General features: G+C 46.1%; 1 protein-coding gene across 1 annotated transcript in view; it reads right to left on the bottom strand.

Moving 5' to 3' along the window:
* The window catches only part of SSH1 (slingshot protein phosphatase 1), a 101,050-nt gene that overhangs the window by 31,521 nt on the left and 54,874 nt on the right, over positions 1-14,655 (bottom strand). The window contains exons 5-7 of the mRNA XM_036738382.1: positions 11,610-11,731; positions 2,008-2,076; positions 897-962 (exon numbers count right to left, since the gene is read on the bottom strand). Coding sequence (XP_036594277.1) covers positions 897-962; positions 2,008-2,076; positions 11,610-11,731 — 257 coding nt within the window. The remainder of the gene's footprint in view (positions 1-896; positions 963-2,007; positions 2,077-11,609; positions 11,732-14,655) is intronic.

The following is a 14,655-nucleotide window of genomic DNA, read 5'->3' as shown; positions in this document are numbered from 1 at the left end:
GGTTTTGGGATCTAGTTCTCTGGTATCTGAATAAATGGTCTACTTCTTCTACCTTCTATATGGAGGCATTTTTACAATTATACTCTATATTGTGATCATTGCCTTGCTAATACAGCAATAGAGATTTGGCTTCTTTCAGTCTAATTCAACCCAAGAAGCATTTCTTAAGAGCCAATTACGTTGGGGCAGCTAGGTGGCTTAGCGGATAGAGCACTGGCCCTGGAGTCAGAAGTACTTGAGTTCAAATCCAGTCTCAGACACTTAACATTTATTAGCTGTGTGACCCTGGACAAATCACTTAACCCTGATTGCCTCACCAAAAAAAACCCAAACCAATCATGTGCAGTGCTCTGTGCTAAGCACTGGGGATGCAAAGATAAACATGATACAATCCCTCCCTTCACGGAGCTGTTGTTGGTCAGTCCTTGTTCAGTTGTGTCCAGCTCTTTATAACCCCATTTGGGGGGCAAAGAAACTGGACTGATTTGCTGTTTCCTTCTTTAGCTCATTTCACAGAAGAGGACACTGAGACCCAGAGTATTAAAAGTGATTTAAAATTATAGGATCATATACTGAGAGTCGAAGCAGACTTGAGAGGCCATCTGGCTCTAAGGCCACTCCCAGCTTTGACATCCCCTTTTCCAAGGCCCCTCCCAGCTTTACCATCCCCTGTTCTAAGGCCCCTCCCAGCTCTGACATCCCCTGTTCCAAGGCCCCTCCCAGCTCTGACATTGCCTGTTCTATGGTCCTTCCCAGCTCACTTCTTGTAGAATGTCACTGAGTACCTGACCCTGTCCCATCAATGTCCATCCAGAAGAGCTAAGCCAGCCTATGGTAAATGATGCTTCTTCCCCTGTTTCTGCCATCAGTCCATGAGAGTGGGCCTTGACACTTACCACATGGCCTGGACAGACACAGGCTTAAAGACATGCATTCTTCCTGCTGTGCTCACACTGAATCCACTGAGAAAACAAAAGAAAAATAAACTCTACTGGAGAAGTCACACCCTCTAAACAAATAAGTCTGGGATAGGCCACACCTGTCTGATGCTGGGCTGGGATTTGTGAGGGGTGGCCACAAGGGAGGGCCCTCCAGTGCTCTGGGAATGGACAGAACTGCAGATAAATAACAGCTTGCTGGGGTGCTGGGAAGAGTTTGGAGCCTAGGACATGGAAGGCCTTGCTTCTAGTAGCAGCTCTGCTACTGACTAGGATGTGGAAATTAGACAAGACAGGCCTCTGGGGAATGAGCATTCCTATAAGTCAGAGGAGTTTGTTCTGGATAACCACAAAGGCCCCAGCTCTGACATCTCCTGTTCTAAGGCCCCTCCCACCCTGACATTCCCTATTCTAAGGCCCCTCCCAGCTCAGACATTCCCTGTTCTAAGGCCCTTCCCAGCTTTGCCATCCCCTGTTCTAAGGCCCCTCCCAGCCCTGATATCCCCAGTTCTAAGGGCCCTCCCAACCCTGACATTCTTTGTCCTAAGGCCCCTGTGGACTCTGACTCTATGCCAGCCCTTCCAAGGTTCCTTCTAATCCTAACATGCTGTGACTCCACTCACCCTCTTTCCCTTTCCATCTTCTCTTCCTCTCTTTAAAAATGGTCTCATTCTGAATACCCACCAGGCTGTGCCTTAGGCTCCATTTCCTAATGAAGTTCTTCACTAACTGAACCCCGTTCCATAAAGGCCCAAGATGGAACCCAGCCTCACTACTCCCAACACATTTCTGCCCCAGTGAATGATGGTTACATCATTCGTTGCCCTGGTTTGTGGTGGGCTGCCCCAAGCCAGAGGTCTTTATGCAGAGTCAGGATGGCCATTTGTGGGATGCCTTGTCCAGGGATGGGTTGGACTAACTATGTCTGAGGTCCCTCCCAGTGTGGAGCCTATAACTCCTAAGCCATGAGGGGCTTTGTGATACCACCCCCCTGCTGGAGACGGAGTTAGAGGTGCCAGGGTCTTCCTCCAGCCCCTTCCTCAAAGGAGCCGTCATCAGCCCAACTCACCCATCCCCATCGAGGTGTATCTTGGTGTCACTCCACAGACGAAGGACCATACCGATGGTGCAGCTCGTGCTATTGGGAAGAGGAGGCAGACAAGAGCTCACAGAGGTTCTCATGCCCTTGCACCCCAGCCCCTCATCCAGCCTTCCACATTCACATCAGAAAAAGAATAAAACACCCAATGGCCCCAAGGACTCGGGAAGGAACCAGCGAGGGAAAGGCTGAGGAACAGTACCTCCCCCCCACCCAGAGAAGAGATTTAGAATTGACAGGGACCTTGGAGGTCATCTAAGCCAACACCATCATTTTTTAGAAAATAAAACCAAGACCAAGAGAGTTAAGATGCCTTACCCTAAAACATGCAGATAGTATAAAGCACAGCTAGAGATTGGCTCTAGAGTTTGAAGACCTGACCTCTGACACTTATCACCTATGTGACCCTGGGAAAGTCACTGGATTGCTCTGTGCCTCAGTTTCCTCACCTGTACAGTGACTTAGACTCTTAGGGTCTTGCTAGTTCTAGACCTGCAATCCTGGGACTTTTAATCCTGTCTTCCTTCCACAGGGCCACAAGCTCTCCCTCTGATGTGAAGGGATATCCCAGGGAAGAAGGGTTCAGTCCTAGGAGGAGTACCAAGGAGTCCAATCTGGGCTTTATGGAAGCTTTCCCAGAGGGCTGGGCTGCCTTGGTTTGGAGTGGGCTGCCCTAAGCTGGAGGTCTCTGAAAGGCAGAGTCAGGATCTGTGGGGCACCTTGGCCAAGGATGCTGAGTTCCTTCCCAAAGCCATGATGGGGCTTTGTAACAGATACCTGCCCCGCGCCCCCCTCCCCCCCCCCCCGGGATGGAAAGAAACAGGGGCCTAGGATAAAGGTCTTTATACCCAGTGCAGTTAGAGGAAGTCATCACTGACTCTGGGTGGGTGCCTCGTCAAGATCAGACGGTGGAAGTAAAGTGTAAACTGTTTCTAATGCACCTCCTAGATCTGAATTCTGTGCTCTAAAGCAGTGTGGTCAAACTCAAATAGAAACAGGGGAGAGGAAGAAAGAAACCCTAGGTGAGGTCCCAGCCAGCTGCTTATCGGCTTAGAAAACCACATGTTAACATTATCTATGTTCCATTGTATTTTTATTTATTTTGTTAAATATTTACCAATTACAGTTGGCTCGTGGCCCAAACATTTGACATCTTTACTCTGGAGGCCGACCTCTCCTCTCTTCTCCTTCCCTCTCCTCTCTTCTCTTCTCTCTCTACACCTTCTCACTTGGTGATTTCATCTTGCTTCCATTATCATCTCTACAGATGATACCCAGATTACACATCCAACCCTCTATCGAGCTCCTATCTCCAAATACCTAGTTGGGCATTTCCAAGTGGATGTTCCACAGACACCCCGGATTCAACACGTCCATGGTAGAACTCTTTATCTTTCTGTCCACAGTGGCCCCTCAGTTCCCATTCCTAGGGAATGTCTGACCAACCTTCCAGGCTCACAATCTCAACTCTGCCTAACCAACCAGCTGCCAAGTTGGGTTGTTTCTGGCTTGACAACATCTCTCATGCTCATCCCCTTCTCTAATCACAAAGAGATACCAACTGAAGTCAGGCCCTAATTGGAACAACTGCCTAATTGGTCTTAAAACTTTGCTCTCAAAGGTATCCTCCAGAGTTGCCAAAGTGATTTTCCCAAAGCCCTAGTCTTGTGATGTCATTCCCTTACTCAATAAACTCAAATGGGCTCCCTATTACCTCTTGGGTCAAATGTATACTTTTCTGTAAAGCCCTATATAACCTGGCTTCAGTTTGCCAGGCTTATTAAATTACTCCCTCCTAGAATCCAGAAGGGGAAGCTAGGCAGCACAGTGGATAGAGGGCCAGGCCTGGAGTCAGGAAGATTCCTCTTCCTGAATTCAAATCCAGCTCCAAACACTTCCTAGCTGTGTGACCATGGGCAAGTTGCTTAACCCTGCTTGCCTCAGTTTCCTCATCTGTCAAATGAGCTGGGGAAGGAAATGGCAAACTGCTGCAGTATCTCTGCCAAGAAAACCTCAAATGGGGTCACGGAGAATCAACATGACTGAAAGATGATTGAATAAAAAAACAGTCCAGAAGAACAACCTTTCTTGCTGTTCTTCACATACGACAGCTTATCTCCCGTTGCCAAGCTATTGCACAGACAGTCCCCCCTGGCTGGAATCCACTTCCTCCTCATCTTCTCTTTTTACAATCCCCAATTTCCTTCAAAGCTTAGCTCTATCTTCACCTCCTACATAAGGACTTTCATAATTGCTCACAGCTGCTAGTGTAGCCAGGCTAAAACACCCACCTGATATTTTTTTCATGTATATTATGCATAAATCTGTATGCGTGCATGTTGTTTACCACAAGAGAACATAAGCACCCAGAGGGCAGAAACTGCTTCACTTCTGTCTTTGTTTTTCTAGTAACAAGTTGTATCAGTAAGGCAAGATTTATGATATCGATCCCAAAGTATAACAGACTCTCTGTATAGAAGGCCGAAGAAGTAAAACATTTATCCAGACACCAGAGGATCAAATTCCAGAACCAATAACCCAAACTCGACATAGCAGTAATTATATTCCAAAACCAGTGAGTCTACCTCAATGTAACAGCAAGGAGATTAAAACACAGTATCACAGCAAAGAGCCAAGTCATCATGTGACCTTCCCCTCTGCTGGGGCATTCTCGTAAATACTCACTTACGAAGCCTAACTGTCTGCTGGCCTGCATCCTCTCCCACAGTTCTGAAAGCCCTTACAGTTGTCTCCCTCACAGTTCTCTTCTTCTCCAGGTTCTTTCTTCTTTGAAGCTCTCTCATTTCCACTCTCCTAAGCTCTCTAGTCTGCCTGACTACAAGCAAGCCTCTCCTAATCAAGCTTCCCTTAACTAGCTCTACCTGAGGCCTATCTAATGGGTGGGGAAGATCTTGGATCACATTAGCATCACACAAGCCTGGTGCCTGGCATACAGGAAGAGTTTAATAAATGTTTGTTAACTTATGGACAGATTTCATTAAGATCCTAAATTTGGAGATGGAAGGGACCTCCGGGCCAAGTCCAACCCCCTCATTTTACAGATGAGGAAGCCGAGGCTCAGGAGGATTAAATAATATGCCTCTAGTCACAGAGCTAGGAAATGTCAAAAACAGGATCTGAATCCGAGTCAGAATTTTTTTTCTCTCTTTTTTTAATTTAATACATTTAGTTTTCAGCATTGATTTTCACAAGAGTTTGAATTACAAATTTTCTCCCCATTTCTACCCACTCCCCCCCCAACTGGTTGCCCTGTTCCCCAGCCCTCCTTTCTGTCACCCCACTCCCCTCCCATCCCCTTTTCCCTTCCTTTCTTGTAGGGCAAGATAAATTTCTATGCTCCATTGCCTGTGTATCTTATTTTCTAGTTGCATGCAAAAACTTTTTTTGTTTGTTTTTGAACATCTGTTTTTAAAACTTTGAGTTCCAAATTGTCTCCCCTCTTCCCTTCCCACCCACCATCCCTAAGAAGTCAAGCAATTCAACATAGGCCACATGCCTATCATTATGTATAACCCTTCCACAACACTCAGGTTGTGAAAGACCAACTATATTTTGCTCCTTCCTAACCTATTCCCCCTTTATCCAGTTTTCTCCCTTGACCCTGTCCCTTTTGAAAGTGTTTGTTTTTGATTACCTCCACCCCCATCTGCCTTCCCTTCTATCATCCTCCCCTTTTTTTTATCTTCTTCCTCCTTTTATCCTGTGGGGTAAGATACCCAATTGAGTATGTATGGTATTCCCTCCTCAGGTCAAATCTGATGAGAGCAAGATTTACTCATTCCCCCTCACCTGCCTTCTCTTCTCTTCCTACAGAACTGCTTTTTCTTGCTACTTTTATGTGAGATAATTTACCCCATTCTATCTCTCCCTATCTCCCTCTCTCAATATATTCCTCTCTCATCCCTTAATTTGATTTTATTTCTTTTAGATAGCTTCCCTTCATCTTCAACTCACCCTGTGCGCTCTCTCTCTCTCTCTCTCTCTATATATATATATATGTATATATATATATACATACACACACACACACACACACACACACACACACACATATGCATATTCCCTTCAGCTACCCTAATACTGAGGTCTCGTGAATCATACACATCATCTTTCCATGTAGGAATGTAAACAAAACAGTTCAACTTTAGTAAGTCCCTTGCAATTTCTTTTTCTTGTTCTTTTTCTTGATTACCTTTTCATGCTTCTCTTGATTCTTGTGTTTGAAAGTCAAATTTTCCATTCAGCTCTGGTCTTTTCACTGAGAAAGCTTGAAAGTCCTCTATTTTATTGAAAGTCCACATTTTGCCTTGGAGCATGATACTCAGTTTTGCTGGGTAGGTGATTCTATCATATTCCAAGCCCTTCGATCTCTTAATGTAGAGGCTGCCAGATCTTGGATTATTCTGACTGTGTTTCCACAATACTCAAATTGTTTCTTTCTGGCTGCTTGCAGTATTTTCTCCTTGATCTGGGAGCTCTGGAATTTGGCGGCAATATTCCTAGGAGATTTCTTTTTGGGATCTATTTGAGGAGGAGATCGGTGGATTCTTTCAATTTCTATTTTGCCCTGTGGCTCTAGAATATCAGGGCAGTTCTCCTTGATAATTTCTTGAAAGATGATATCTAGGCTCTTTTTTTGATCATGGCTTTCAGGTAGTCCAATAATTTTTAAATTATCTCTCCTGAATCTATTCTCCAGGTCAGTGGTTGTTCCAATGAGATATTTCACATTGTCTTCCATTTTTTCATTCCTTTGGTTCTGTTTTATAATATCTTGATTTCTCATAAAGTCACTAGCTTCCACTTGCTCCAATCTCATTTTTAAGGTAGTATTTTCTTCAGTGGTCTTTTGGACCTCCTTTTCCATTTGGCTAATTCTGCCTTTCAAGGCATTCTTCTCCTCATTGGCTTTTTGGAGCTCTTTTGCCATTTGAGTTAGTCCATTTCTGAAGGTGTTGTTTTCTTCAGTAAATTTTTCAGTATTTTTTTGGGTCTCCTTTAGCAAGTCATTGACTTGTTTTTCATGGTTTTCTCGCATCCTTCTCGTTTCTCTTCCCAATTTTTCCTCTACTTCTCTAACTTGCTTTTCCAAATCCTTTTTGAGCTCTTCCATGGCCTGAGACCAGTTCATGTTTTTCTTGGAGGCTTTTGTTGTAGGCTCTTCGACTTTTTTGACATCTTCTGCCTGTATGTTTTGGTCTTCTTTGTCACCAAAGAAAGATTCCAAAGTCTGAGACTGAATCTGGGTGCGTTTTTGCTGCCTGGCCATATTCCCAGTCAACTAACTTGACCCTTGAGTTTTTCAGTGGGGTATGACTGATTGTAGAGTTAAGAGAACTATGTTCCAAGCTTGGGGGGATGTACCAGCTCTGCCACACCAGCACTCCTCCTTCCCCAAGAACCCCCAACCCGGACTGGACTTAGATCTTCAGCAGGCTCTTCACTCCTGCTCTGATCCGCCACTTAATTCCTCCCACCAGGTGGGCCTGGGGCCGAAGCAGCTGCAGCTGTAGTTCTGTAGCTGCCCCACCTCCGCTGCCCGGGGCAGTGGCCAAACCTCGAACTCCTTTTTTCACTCTGTCCCCAGCAGCTTTTCCCACTAACCTTCTCTGTTGTCTTTGGTGTTTGTGGGTTGAGAAGTCTGGTAACTGCTGCAGCTCACTGATTCAGGGTGCTAGGGCACGCTCCACTCGGCTCCTGGTACGCTGGGCTCTGCTCTGCTCCGCTCCCAGTTCCGTGTGGGATAGACCTCATCCAGAGACCATCCACACTGTCCTGGGCTGGAGCCCTGCTTCCCTCTGCTATTATGTGGGTTCTGCAGTTCTAGAATTGGTTCAGAGCCATTTTTTATAGGTTTTTGGAGGGACTCAGCAGGGAGCTCATGCTAGTCCCTGCTTTCCAGCTGCCATCTACCCGAGTCAGAATTGACCCTGTTTTGAGGCCCCTCCCAGCCCTGACATTCCCTGTCCTGAGGACCCTCCAAGCTCTGACATTCCTTGTTCTAAGGCCCCTCTCAGCTCTGACATTCCTTGTTCTAAGGCCCCTCCCAGCTCTGACATTCCCTATTCTAAGGCCCCTCCCAGTTCTGACACTCCCTGTTCTAAGGGCCCTTAGATGTTATATGGTGGCACAGTTGCTACAAGTAATGGCCCTGAGAGTCAAAAAGCCCTGAGATCAAATCCAACCTCAGACATGTATTAGCTCTGTGACCTTGGACGAATCATTTAACTTCTGTTTGCTTACTTTCCTCAACTATAAAATCAGGATTCCAACAGCACCTACTCCCCAGGGTTGTTGTGAGGATCCAGAGACAATATCTGTAAAAATGCTTAGCACAGTGCCTGGTACCCAGTGGGTGCCCCATAAATGCTTACTTCCTTCCCTTCCCTCACAGTTCAGAGCCCCTGAACCTAGAAGAGTGTTCTGTGCCCTGAGCCTGGCACTCTAAGAACCCTGGACAGAGGCAGCTCAGGCCAGGACAGCCTTGTCTCCAGGCTCCAGTTTCCTCCAGTAACCCTACATCGGGTTGAGTATCACAGGGTCTAGTGCCTGAGCAGGGCCCCTTGGCACATGGCCCTAGCCTTGCTCAGGCACCTGGTGCTCTGCTGGGACACTCCAGCTCTCCTACCTTCCCCCTCCAGCCTGGCCTGGTTTTGTTTTGCTGTCCCATACGGAGTCTCCTGACCTACAGGGAAATGATAACCAGCTGCAGCAGGGCCCAGCGCCACCCGGTGGCTTTTTGTTATTTTTGTTGCAGTTTTCTTAATCACCAAGCCTCCTCAGATGATGAAAATTGTTTGGGGGTGGAAAAACTAGTCTTCTAAGGGAGCTCTGTGGCCATGCCAGGGAGCGGCGCTGCCATCCCGTGGGCCTCTGGGTCTTCCATCCTAGGTACCTTTTAATGGGTTCCCCAGAGAATCGCTTTCCACCAGCACAGAGAAGGTGCCACGGGGCCAAGTGAAACTGAAATCTGGCTCCCAGCTACCTGCCAAGCAGCTTGGCCTCCCATCGACTCCCTGCCTGCTGTAGCCAGAATCTAACCGGACCAGACTCTCAGCTGGGAGACGTTTCAGCCTCAACATCCCAAAGAATTAGGAAAAGCACAGCATTTAGAGTCAAGCTAGAAAGCACTTAGGAGAGGTCCGACTCCTCTCTGGGGCCCCTGCCCAAGGTGACGCAGTGGCTGAGCTGGGGTTCAAATCCAGGCGGGTCAGAGATGCAGAATTCAGAGGGGGCCTTAGAAAGCTGGCTTCCTTTCCAGCTTTAGTGAGCAGTATTCCTCTGCACCCCACCCCACCCCAACCCGGTTCAGGCAAGGGAGCTGAGAGATCAGAGTCCAAACTCCTCATTGTACAGAGGAGATAATGAGAAAATGCCCTTTCAGTTCTAAATCCTGTGACCTTTGCAGTCAGATTCAAACTCTCTTACACCCACGTGACCTTCACAACAGTCCTGATGGAGAGTTAGGACATTATTAATTTATTATATATTATTATTATCATGGATCATTAGTAATATTATTATCCTATCTTACAGATGAGGAAGCTGAGAAGGGATGCGACAAGGCCAGATGGACAGTAAGTGGCATATGAGATCTGAACTCTGGTCTTGTGATTTCAACGTCACATCTCCCTCCATGGTACCCACACTGCCTCTCCAGAAAGGTGAGAGGATTAGAACCCAGATCATCTAAAAAGCAGGTAAAGGAACGGAGCATGGAGGGGAGAGATCTAAGGGATCACAGGTCTGGAGGGAGAAGGGACCCAGAGGGTTAGTAAATCCATATTCAAAGGGATAGCAGAGTCAGAATTTGACCCCAGGTCCTGTGCCTCCAAATGCAGTTTTTCAAGAGATGTTTAGAGGATTTGGCTACACGGCATAGTGGCTAGAGCACCTGACCTGGAGTCCAGAAGATTCTTCTTCCTGAGTTTAAATCTGTCTTTAGATACTTACAAGCTGTGTGACCCTGGGCAAGATACTCAACCCTGTTTGCCTCAGTTTCCTCATCTGTAAAATAGGCTGGAGAAGGAAACGGCAAAACCCCTCCAGTATCTCTGCCCAGAAAACCCCACATGGGGTCACGGGGAGTCAGACACGACGGAACAACAAAACTTCTGGGGGATCAGCTCTGTCCTGCCTGGCTGGAGGAAAAAGCAACAATGGGTGGAAGTTGTGAGACAGATTTAGGGGTGATGCAAAGGAACATCTCCTAGCGTCCCAAAGGGCTCCAGCCAGCTGTCACGGCCACACTACTCAGACACGCCTCTGATTCTGTCACTGCCCTGCTCGGGGGTGGGGTGGGGTGCACTTCAAGCCTTTCATCCTTGGGCTCTGACCCGCCTTTCCCTAATGATAATAATTAGTAACAATAGGAATAGCTAACATTTACATCTGGGTCACTAGGTGGCGCCATAGTGCACAGAGGGCTGGGCTTGGAATCAGGAAGAGACTCAAATTCCTGAGTTCAAATCCTGCCTCCGATGCTTACCAGCTGCGTGACCCTGGCCGGTGTCACTTCACCCTGTTTGCCTCAGTTTCCCTATCTGTAAAACGAGCTGGAGAAGGAAATGGCAAATCGTTCCAATATCTCTGCCAAGAAAACCCCAAATGGGGTCACGAAGAGTCGGACACGACTGAAAGGAATGAACAGTAACATTTACATAGCGTTTACTATGTGTCAGGCACTGTGCTAAGCACTTTATAATTATTATCTCTTTGATGTTCACAGCAACCAGGTGAGGTAGATGCTCTGGTGATCCCCATTTTACAGATGGGGAGATTGAGGCAAACAGAGGTTACATGACTTGCCCAGGGTCACGCAGAGAGTAAGCGTCTCAGATTAGATTGGAACTCTGGCCTTCCTGACTCTAGACCCAGCGATCTGTGCACTCTGGCTCCCCCTAGTGGCCGTGCTGACCATTACTCCACTCCACCTGTTCTGTGGTCCAACGACACTGACCACCTTGTTCTCACAACCCACATCCTATTTCCTGTCTCTGAATGCACCTCGTGCCAAAAATAAACGCCCTCCTTGTTTCTGCTGGGCTCAGCGTCAAGGCTCAGTTCCTAAGTTATCTCACACATGAGACCTTTCCAAATTTCTCCAAAATTATTTTGTATTTACTTTTCATGTAGCCAGCCTCAATTTCTTCACATGTAAAATGAGAGGGCTGGACTAGATCAGGGGTGGGGAACCTACGGCCTCAAAGTCCTCAAGTGCAGCCTCCCTTACCTCCCATATCAATGACCTAGCCACACATTGTTTTGGTGTGTTCTGAACTCCTTGGCCAGTGTCATATGAAGCCCATGGACCCCTTCTCCAGGACACTTTAAAACACATAATATATAATGCATAGAATTGCAAAAGGAAACCAATTCTATTGAAATGTAGTTGTCAAAATATTTCTAAAAAAAACCAAAATTCATGGACTCCCTGGAAGCTCTCCATGGAATCCTTGGGGGTTAAGAGCTCCTGCTAAAAATACTCAAAACAAATCTTGCTTTAGCATTCTTCCCTCCAATCCGTCTGCTCCACCCCCAACCAAACACACCTCTCCTTGCTGGAAAAGTCCACTCCCAGCAGGACGTTCTCTTCTGTGTCCTGTCGCCCGCTGCTGTACACCACCACCATGTACCTGACGCGGTCCGTCCACACGCTCTCCAGGCGCACTGCCTGCAAGGAAGCAACAGTGTGTTGTGTTAGCATTTACTAAGCCAAGGACTCTGCTAGCAGCTGGAGATACATGGACAAAGAAAATCCCTGCCCTCTGGGGGGTTACATTTTACTAGAGTCCACAACATATAACATTCAATTTAATTAGAATTTATTAAATGCTGACTATGTTAGGGGCTGGAGACACCAAGACATAATCAAAGCAATCCCTGCCCTTGAGAAACTTGTACCCTACTAGGGAAGGCAAAAAATGAATAAGGAAACAATATGGTTTTCTGCTTCTAACCTGGGTTCAAATCATGCCTTTTACATCTATTAACTGTATGATGCTGAGTAACTCATTTAATGTCTCTGGGCCTCAGTTTCCCTCAACTGCAAAATGAGAGATTTGTACTACATAATCTCGGAGTTCATGTCCAGCTCTAGGTCTCCCATCCTATAAATATAGACACAATTATTTGAAGAGTGAGGAATCACCAAAAACTAGAGGATGTCATTTTCTTCTGTAAAATATTATCATATGGAATGAGTAAAATTCATTTACTCATCTATCCATCCACCCATCTATATATTCATTCATCCACCCACCCACCCACCCATCCATCTATGCACTCACCTATCCATCCCCCACTCTATCCAACCATCTCCCATGTATGTACCCACCCATCCACCCATCCATCTACCCACCCACTCATCCACTCATCCACCCACCCACCCACCCATTCACCCATCCATGCATCCACCCATCCATCTACCCACCCACTCATCCACCCACCCATCCATCCATTCACCCATCCATGCATCCACCCATCCATCTACCCATCCATCCATCCTCACCCACCCGCCTTTATTAAACTCTCCAGAATAAGGCAAGTTCCTTGATAGGCCTTTGGGGAAAATGAACAAAGTTGGCTTTGTTTCTCTCCTCTTTTCCCTTCACAGATTTGTGAACTGGAAATTCATATGAAATTCAAGGAGTGGAGACTATAATTGAATATAGTCTAAAAATGAAAAAGAAGCAAACAGGGAATCAGGAGTCCTAGGATGCAGACTTGGCTCTGCTACTAACATTTTATCTAAACTTGGGCAATTTACTTTTCCTTCTTTGGGCCTCAGTTTACCCACCTACAAAATAAAGAGATTTGAATCAGAGCAATGTTTCCCAGAATAATTTGGCCATCGAAAACTTTTATGCTTGAAGTAAACTGATGGAAGGAAGGATAGTGGAAAGGGAACAAGTATTGATTGAGCATGCATTTTGTGCCAGGCACCGCGCTAAGTACTTAAAAAAGATTACCTCCTTTGATCCTCACAACAACTCTGGGAGACAGGTACTATTATTATTATCCCCATTTTACAGATGAGGAAACTGAGGCAGACAGAAGTTAAATGAATTGTGCAGGGTCACACAACTAGTAAGGTGGGATTTGAACTCAGGTCTTCCTGACTTCAGGACCAGTGTTTTATCCAGTGAGCTATGCAGAAGTCTGATGGGTCCTATAAACAGTGGTCTAGGGTGCTTTGGAAGCATAAAATAAAGGAGTTAGGCAGGCTTGAGACCAAAAAATTGCAAGCTAAGCCTATTTTATAGTATTCTATCAAACTGACTGCATTCTGACCTATTTAAACAGGTTCCTGATGAAGAAAAAATGGGAAATAGATAAAGGAAAGGACACTGACACAATATATCCTACAAACATTTAACAGACATAAAGAATGAAGCAAATAAAAAAAAAATAAAAAAACACCTCAGTCAGCCAACATTTGATCTCTTTGCCACGGGAAGAAATGTGGCAATGATGCTGAATGGTACAGGCATAATTTCAAATTTAGCATTTTAATTAGGAAAATGATGCTAATGTCTAAATTTCTTCACAAAGCAAAACACCTGGGTTCCAAAGAAAACAATCTGGAAAATTCTGGGGTTTTTTAAGACTCCTTTCAACCACAAAATTCTCTGCCTCTCAGCTCCATGTTCTGAGGTCCCTCCCAGCAATAACATTCTCTGTTCTAAGGTGTTGCAACAATTTGGCTAGCAGCTGTTGTGGGGGGGGGTGAAAGATCAATACAAGCCCAACAACAAGGATGCTTCCAGCACATGTTCTTTTGATCTGCTTTACTAAGGAAAGTAGCATTAGGGGGTTAATGATCTTGCTTTAATCCAACATACACATATAAACTCACTTAGTTCAGGGGAAAAAGCCAGCACCCTGAATTTCAGAGCAAATACAAACAAATTACAAACATACATTATAAACAGACCCAAAACAATTCATAGTTACCAAGAAACTGGAGAGCTCATAACAACAGCTGGCCCAGAGTCACACCCTACTCCTCCTATGGCTCAGAGCCCCAGGCAAATAGCTCTGTTCTCTCTTTTTATCTGAGTGACCAGAACTTAAGCTCCTACTATTGGCTCTAGTCTTAGCAACTCCCCTTAGGACGCTTAGGGCTTCACACTCACATAGGCTTAGCACATAGTAATTAGGGGTTTGGGCCTGGGACTTTGCACCTAGTAAGGCTCAATCAAAGGGACTTAATTAATCATTCTAAAACAGTAAGAAAGTCCCAACTTAATTGACATTCCCTGTTCTAAGGTCCCTCCCAGTCCTGATATTTCCTGTTCTAAGGCCCCTTCCAGCTCTGACATTACCTGTTCTAAGGCTCCTCCCAGCCCTGACATTCCTGTTCTAAGGCCCTTTCCAGCTCTGACAGTCCCTGTTCTGAGGCCCCTCCCAGACCTGACATCCCCTGCTCTAAGGCCCCGCCTAGCCCTAACATCCCCTGTTCTGAGGCCCCTCCCAGACCTGACATCCCCTGCTCTAAGGCCCCTCCTAGCCCTGACATTCCTGTTCTAAGGCCCTTCCCAGCTCTAACATTCCCCGTTCTGTGGCCCCTCCCAGCCCTGACATTCCCTGTTCTAA

Source organism: Trichosurus vulpecula, chromosome 1 (assembly GCF_011100635.1).
Source record: "Trichosurus vulpecula isolate mTriVul1 chromosome 1, mTriVul1.pri, whole genome shotgun sequence".
Lineage (NCBI taxonomy): Eukaryota > Metazoa > Chordata > Mammalia > Diprotodontia > Phalangeridae > Trichosurus > Trichosurus vulpecula.
Note: the sequence above shows the minus strand (reverse complement) of the source record. Positions and strands in the feature narration are given on the sequence as shown.